Raw genomic sequence first — 8,179 nt, 5'->3', positions numbered from 1 at the left:
CAGGAGAATGGCGTAAACTCGGGAGGCGGAGCTTGCAGTGAGCTGAGATCCAGCCACTGCACTCCAGCCTGGGCAACAGAGCGAGACTCCATCTCAAAAAAAAAAAAAAAAGAAAAATGAATGAATGAATAAATATAGGTTCCTAATGATACAAATTTAATTTTCTTCTAGAAATGAAAGTGTTTGTTTCTCTTCTTTTATTTCTCAAGCCAAAGTAATTATTTCCTCCTTCTTGGAAGTCCAGAAATAGTTTAAACTTTAATTAAAAGTCTTATGGTTCAACAATTGGAATGAGGATCAGGTAATAATGAAGAAACTCTGTGAACACCCCGAGGAGAACCAGCACCCCCTCCATTGATTATTTTAGCTCAGCCCACAGCTAACAGCTCAGCTCAGAAGGTTCCTACCACCCACTCCACTTCCAACACCTTTTAATATTCACACAGAGTTTTCTCACATTGTGAGATCCTCATGCTCTCACACACTTCCTTTATACATGCCGTTTCCTCAGCCTTGAATGCCACCTCTTTCTTTACCTGGAGAACCCCTTTCCCTTAAAGACTCAGGTCAGAAGTCACATAGTATTCCTGTGCTACCACCTAATGCAAAGTGTGATTATTCCTCTACTTCTCTTCTGCATTTAAATGTTAAATTATTGAGGGAAGAGGCCTGGTCTCATCGTTTTTGGAATAGCTCTGGCTCTGCATTCACATTTTGTATATAATACAACTCAGTAAAGGTTGTGCAATATTGACTTTCATATGTGTGTATCCAAAGCTAACATGTTCCCATGCCCTTTGACTCAGTTTTCCCCATGGCAATGAATTTAACCACAGGAAATAATTGAATGGGAAAAAGAAAGTTATACAGATGGAAGTTCTATAAAATATGTATTTGCTAAACATTGGAAACAAGTTAAATGTTTATCAATAGAGTAATGGCAAGTAAATTGGGGTACATGATCTTGAAGGAACATGACTTATTCTCTCATTCCTTATACAAACATGAAGACTGCCAAAGAGCTATCAGATACACAGCAATTTATTAGATACCACATCTGCCTTCAATGAATACACAGTCTGGTAGAGTCTTCTAAAATGATAATTACCAAACTACATAGAAAGCGAGCACTATTTGTGGTGTAATGTGAAGAAGAAAACAAATCAGATTATAAAACCATCTGTACATGACGACTGCAACTCTAAACATGTGAGAGTGTGAACAAAGTCTGGATGGGTGAATACAGGAATGACAATATTGATGTGGTTAGATTGGATGACATTTTCTTTAGCATTATTACAATTGGTTTTCAAGCTTTAAAGCTTTAGATTGTTTCAAACGTTTCTAGGGGGGAAAAAAAGCTACTCCCATGACCCTGGCTCCCCAGGTTGGCAGTGGCATGAATGACCGGGTATTTTTCCAGATGGGCAGGGGCTTGCCACAAGGTGATTGGGAGGGGATATTCAAGTCAGTCCAGGAGAGTCGGGTTAGGGAAGGTTATCACTCTGTAGACTTGGGAGTGCTCACTGGGTGCCATCGTAAGAACCAGCCTCTTCTGTGTCTGTGCTATGCCACGCAGCAGCACCTGCAGGCTTCTCTAAGTTTTGTCAGCACCACAACTTGAGCATAGCACAGCAGTGCCAGGTATGGGGGAAGTAGAAGTCTAGGAAGCAGACAAAAGGGTTGAGACCTGCAAGAGTTGGTGGCTAGTTCCTTCTGCTGGAAAGGATGATCTCTATGTGAAAGGCTTATCACTCTTCTATAGACAAGGAAACTGAAGCTCGATTAGTCCCAAGCTACCAGAATTGGGGTTGGAATCCATCCCTTCTTATTTTGGGGCAGGGTTTTTCTGTTTCCCCTACTGGCCTGGGAGCAGGTGGAGATGCATTAGGTCGTATGGAAGAGACAGGCTGATAGGATGGGTGGAGGCCTTTGGGAAGGAGGAGGCAACGGGGAATCTGTTGGTAGGATCCCATGATGGAAGTATGAGAAGCCAAGCATTTGAGTTTTGACTCAATGCAGCAGGCAGTGGGGGCCCTTATAGATTTGGGGATGTGATGGAGGAGGGCTTAATGAAAATGAGGCTGGTGTAATCAGGGGAGAGGCTGGGTCAGGCACATGGTAAGGGTGGTGTGTGGCATTTGTTCTGTGTAATCAGAACAGTACCCACCCATTCAGCTTCTTGGAAATACATACTTCTGCTTATCTATCAGTGAGATTGGACTGGAAGCTTCCATCTTACATATCCCTTCCCCATGGATAACAGCACCTTCCAGGGATGGGCACCTGATACAAACTTGGCCTATCAGAGCACTTCCCTGGGAATTTTGCCCTTAGGACCAGAGAAGCATGGGTGTCAGCCCCTCTCTGGTGATAAAGCTGTGTCATGTAAGTCTGGGGGATCTATAATAACTAAAAGATTTGAGTGTCAGAGAGAGGGAATTCTAGCTAGGCTCAGGCCCTGGTTTCCCCTCACTTTGAGGGCTCAGACACCCTTTTGTTATGCCACAATATGAACAATATTCACCACCCCCTTTTAACTAAACTAGGCTGAGTTGAATTTTTGTCATCTGCAAACCAAAAAGTTCTGATGACATTTGCAGTAAGAGAAATGTCTACTCTTTGTCAATCAAAGAGTTCAATTTGTTCATTGTTCAAATTTTGAGCACAATTCTCAACAACACTCTGGGGTGGTTTTGTGTGCATTGGGTCCACCACTTTGTGCCTGTAAGAAACAACAACAAAAATCTTTCCTCACTATTCAGCATCAGGTTCAGGAACTCCAGGTTCTCTGTAGACACAGGCTTTGGGAGCCCCTTCAGAGAAGGAGGGACGCATCTCCGTCACTCGTGTGGTAAGTAAAATTGCTACTCAGAACACTTCCTTGCCTGCTCCTTTGTGATTCAGATGGGGAGAAATCAACATGGACTGAGCGCCCACACAGGACAGCCAGGCATTTCCCATATAGGTGGTAAAGGTACCTTCTGAACTTCTCCCCAGCAAATGCATAGATGAGAGGATTCAGGCAACAATGGCTAAATGCAACTGTCTCGGTCACACTGAGGGCCAGCCTCAGATCCCTCCTCATGTCACAACTGGGAAAGAAGTCGTAGAGCTTAAGCGTCTCCAGGAAAATCATAACGTTGTAGGGTGTCCAGAAGAGGAAAAACACGACGACCACCAGAAGGATCAGTTTGATGGCTTTGGCTTTTTTGTGATTCTTGCAGGAAAACAGCGTCTGGATGATTCTGAAGTAGCAGTAACTCATAATGAGCAGGGGAAGTAGGAAGCCAAGAAAATTTGCTTCCACATTGCGGAGCACGGGCCAGATTTCCTGGAGGACCTCGGGGTAGTCACCAAGGCATTCGTTTTCTTTCTGTTTTGTGAACATGAACTGGGGTGCTGCCACCAAAATGGCTGCTGCCCAGACGCCTAGGCTGATGGTGACGCCATGCTGCACGGTCCGGTTGTTCATGGAGTTGGCGGCCAGGACGATGGCCAGGTACCTATCAATGCTGATGACGGTGATGAAGAATATGCTTCCAAAAAAGCCGATGAAGAAGAAGGCGGTAGTGAATTTGCACACGGCGTTTTGGAGGCCCTCTTCATTTATCACATAGTGAGTCCAGAAGGGCAAGGTGGCTACAAACAGCAGATCAGACAAGGCCAGGTTCAGGAGGTAAATGTCGGTGACACTCTTGGGCTTCTTGCTGTTGGTGAGGGCAAACACTACCAACAAATTTCCCACCAGGCCAATGGCAAAGACAACGGAGTAGAATATGGACAGGAACACAGTCCCAAAGGCCACGATGTCCCCAATATAACAGGCTTCAGCCGAATCATCGTACTCAAAGTTTTCTGTAACTGATTCAGGGAACGGATCCATGGGGACAGCCTGGATCAGAAAGAAAAACAAGTAACTGCGTTAGTTCTCAGAAAAACAAAGTTGGAGTTCTGTGTGGCCTCATACGTAGGCAGGCAGGAAGAAACAAATATTGGTTGGGTGCACACTACATTTCCCAGCTTCCCATTTGCCGTGTTGTTTAATCCTCACAACAGTCTTGTGATGAAGACTGCAACAGACTCTTTTGACAGGATAGGCAGACTCCTTTGACTTGCCCAGAGCCAGGCAGTAAATGGCTCCGTGAGCATTTGGCTCTAGGCTTTTTTTTAAGATGTAGTCTCGCTGTGTCACCCAGGCTGGAGTGCAGTGGTGTGATCTCAGCTCACAGAAACCTCTGCCCCCTGGGGTTCAAGCGATTCTTCTGCCTCAGCCTCCCAAATAGCTGGGATTACAGGCGTGCACTACCATGCCTGGCTAATTTTTGTATTTTTAGTAGAGATGGGGTTTCATCATGTTAGCCAGGCTGGTTTCCAACTCCTGACCTCGGATGATTCACCTGCCTCAGCCTCCCAAAATGCTAGGATTACAGGCGTGAGCCACAGCGCCTGGCCAGCTCTAGGCTTTTTGAAGCTTGAGACAGATCTGTTTTTCCTTGACTGTCCAAAGTCTCTCCAAAAGCTAGCTAGTTTGACCAATGTGTGGATGAGAAAGGGACAGCCATGAGCAGGAGGCAGGGGTGAGATGGGGTGAATTGGGGGTGCAGCTGTAATTCACACTTCCAGTCCAAACTTCCCCAAAGCAATTCTCCATCCTCTTCCTTTATTTCCACCTTTTCCACTCTCAGGCCCCTTACTTTTCCAAGAAGCTAGGCCTGGAGAGAGAAGCTTCAGACCCAGAGCCTTGGGCAGAACAGCACCGGGAAACCCTCATCTTTGTTTTTTGAGAACCATTTCACTTTCTCTTCTCCTTATAACCAACAAGTCCTTCTCTTTCTTAGCAGGTATCAGACAGTCATACACTCTAGAGTGACTACCTTGTTTTGGGTTGCCCAGGACTTTCCTGGTTTTAGCCCTGAAAGTCCCACCTATTGGGAACCCCCCACTCCCAGGCAAATCAGGACTGTTGGTCATCCTACAACCCTAAGTGAAGAGGAGGTGTTGCCATCATTCAGGGCTCTGCAGTCATAGAGGGGCTGGCTGATCCAAGATGGAGGATGGGGCTCCGATGTCTACTGGCCTAAGCTCCGAGTGACTAATTCCCCTTACCATTACCAGCCCTATACTTCACTTTGGTCTGGTCTTCCCCACTATTCTTATCTCCTGTTACCTTCTGAGCAGGAATTGAAAAAAGAAGACACTTCTGCAGGCTGCACTCCCCTTCCTTTCGCAGCCAGGACTTGGTCATTCACTCCAGAGCTGGCTGGGAGGCAGCCCCTTCATACTGCTCCTGTGGGTGTCTCCTCCTCCCTTCCTCATGATACCACAGATGCAGATGGGTCCCTCAGAAACCCTCAAAACAGGCCTCCTGGTTGTCACCACCTCCCTCTTTACCACAACTTACAGCAAAGCTCACGCTTTAACCGAGGGAGTTTCCACGCCCCACTATACCCTTTCATGATGGTTTTACCCAGGCGGTGTCTCACCAAGATGAGGCCCACCCAGCCAGGGTGTCACTTCTCCCTTCCCAGCCTCCTCTTTGAGGCCTGCATCTCACCCAGAATCTCCTGGGATAAGTGGGCCGAGGCTTTACGACCCAAGCTGTCTCAGGCTGTGATGAGTTCTCAACCCCAGGGAACGTGTATGCTTTCCCTGCTTCAGGCTGCAATGGCCTTTTCTCAGAGAATAACCTCTGGTTGTGACATTAATTAATAATATTTAAGTCAAATGGTATAAAATGGCTGACATGCAGCTATTTTTGAGCCACATCCATGTCAGTTTCATATGACTCAAACTATATGTGGGGAAACAGAAATTGCTACTTAGTGCCTGTAGCTTGTCACAGAGCATGATCTTCCCAGACACGCTGCTGCATGAGTAAAAATAGTCAAGTCCTTGGTGGTTCTATGTTAGGGACCCTGGAGCTAGCTACTTTCTCCCTCCCCTTCCCCCAGTGAGAAGAGCTGGCAAAGCTGACCTCAAATCCAATAAAAATTGTCCTGCATCTCTTCACGTGCCTGTGGTCGGTCCTTTAGCCCAGGAACTTCTGTGGACTCGGGCACTCCCGAGATTGAATCCTGCATCTGTCCTCTCTGGCTGAGTGATGGGTGAGCTTGAAACTTCTGAGCTTAACATTCTTTGTCTGTAAGATCAGGATTCATTCTCATGCCTGCACACAGAACTGTTTTAGGGGGAGCACCTGGCACAGTGTGTGTGTGTGTGTGTGTGTGTCTCATACAGCAAGAACTTAATACATGTTCAATTTGTTTCCTGCATTATGTGAGGAAGCAGAAGCCCTTTGGATCTTTGGAATCATCAAGGCTGCCTGTGGACTCCCATGTTCCACCTCTACCCTGGGTATCCTGCGAATTTGATCTTTAAAGATCACTTTATTTTTTTTCCCCCTGAAATAAGACACGTTTTCTTTTCAGATTATTTTGGGGGAGGGGAAGTAAGCCACCCTTTATTGAGCTTTTATTAACTGTCAGACTTATTGCTCTACTTGGATCATTATCGATCTAATCCTTTCTGCAATTCTGAAAAAAAAAAGTTCTATATTTAATTCACTGCCCTGCTGAATGGGGATATTCATGATGAGAGGAAGGAATGGGACAAATGTGGAGAAGGCAGGGAAGTTAGAAATAAGCAACTGACTTTCTGATTGAGTGGCAGAGGGGTCCCAAATCAGGCCCTTTGCCTTACTGGGTGCCTGGGCTCAGGGCTGCCAGGTGCACAGGGACATCTCTAATTTGCACCAAGTCTCCATATAAGCCTCGGGTGGTCCTGGCTTGGCAGGGAGCTCATGAAAAGATCAGTCAAGCACAGTCTAAGCCAGAAAGGAGCTTGCCTTCTCAATGGGGAAAATTCACATAAAAACTTTGGTTAAGGCAGAACGGCAGAAGTGGGTCAATGTATCCTCTGAAGATGGGATGCAAATTCAGGTAATGCTCTGGGCGGGATGGTTTTGCCTGACACGTGGTGGTATTATGTATTGAGAGCTAAATGGCTGGTTTTGGGCACCCATCTGGCTTGGGACTGCTCCCTGCCATCCAAGGGGTCTGCTCAGTGCGGGCAGAAGAACACTCTGCAGCCCTCATCCTAGCTCCCTGCTGTCTCAGAGCCCCCGGTGAAGACCGAGAATTGCCATGGCTCCCACAGGAGTCTCTCGGTCCTGGCACAGTGAGTGCATGCAGTGGGTGCGCACCCAGCATACTGTGGTCCCTGCTACGAGTCATCTGGACCATGCTACAGAGGAAAGAGTGGTACAGATACCGCTTTCTACGAGTTCCCACGTGATTCTGAGGATCAGTACTGGTCATTGAGGGACATTGTTGACCTTCATGTTCACATTTCCATTTTGCACACATCATGCCTCACAGGAGGCACAGCTGGAAGCACGGGGAGCGGGACTGAGGCCAAGGCCTGTGCTCTTCCCACTCTCCCTTGAAGATGGAGGAGACTTGGGCCCTGGGCTTAGGGTTCAAATCCTGGCAGGGGAGAAGAGTCAAGGACACAATGACTACCAAACAGTTGAGTCCCAAACCCAGTGGTAAAAAGGCATCAAAACAACAGCCTTAGCTTTCTCCTCCAAAAAGATAACCTCTTAGGTTTGTTGAGAGCGTAAGAATTAAATTACTTTAAATTGCTTATTGGGATTTATCATAGACACACAGATGCTCAAGCAAGTGTATACACTGTCACTGCAGCAAGCTTCAAATATAAATGAAGGGAAACAACCCCAATGTCCATCACTAGGGACAGATCAAAGTACGATAAGTCTAATAAATGGAATACCAAGCAGCTGCTTAAAAACACAGATTCTAGCTCTTGGAAACTTGGGAAAAACAACAAAACCAGGCAAATCTATATGTTCTGTTATGGAACAGTCTCTAAGATACACTGGTAAATGAAAAAAGCTAGGTGAGGTACCATGTACATAGTATTCTGTCATTTGTGGAAAATAATGATGCGTGCGTATTTTGCACAAGGTTTAAAGATCTCTTAAGGAATACACTGGTGCTGGTAATAGTAATTATCCCTGGAGAGGGATTTTGAAGGACTGAGGATGTGGGAAAGGAGACAGTTTTTATGGTAAACTTTTGGAAATGTTTTTTACCATGTACACATATTACCTATTTTGGAAAACAGTTTAATTAATTCACTTGGGATTTTAAAATAA

The 8,179-nt window shown here is 46.0% G+C and overlaps 1 protein-coding gene across 3 annotated transcripts in view; it reads right to left on the bottom strand.

Moving 5' to 3' along the window:
* Positions 1 to 873: 873 nt before the first annotated feature.
* The window catches only part of CX3CR1 (chemokine (C-X3-C motif) receptor 1), an 18,879-nt gene continuing 11,573 nt past the window's right edge, over positions 874 to 8,179 (bottom strand). For all 3 annotated transcript variants that reach the window (XM_011953281.1, XM_011953283.1, XM_011953282.1), the window contains exon 2: positions 874 to 3,895. In XM_011953281.1, coding sequence (XP_011808671.1) covers positions 2,819 to 3,895 — 1,077 coding nt within the window. In that variant the 3' untranslated portion in view covers positions 874 to 2,818. The remainder of the gene's footprint in view (positions 3,896 to 8,179) is intronic.

This window comes from Colobus angolensis, unplaced genomic scaffold (genome assembly GCF_000951035.1).
Source record: "Colobus angolensis palliatus isolate OR3802 unplaced genomic scaffold, Cang.pa_1.0 Scaffold36, whole genome shotgun sequence".
In the NCBI taxonomy this organism is placed as follows: domain Eukaryota; kingdom Metazoa; phylum Chordata; class Mammalia; order Primates; family Cercopithecidae; genus Colobus; species Colobus angolensis.
The sequence above is the reverse complement of the archived record's forward strand: the minus strand, read 5'-3'. Positions and strand labels throughout refer to the sequence as shown.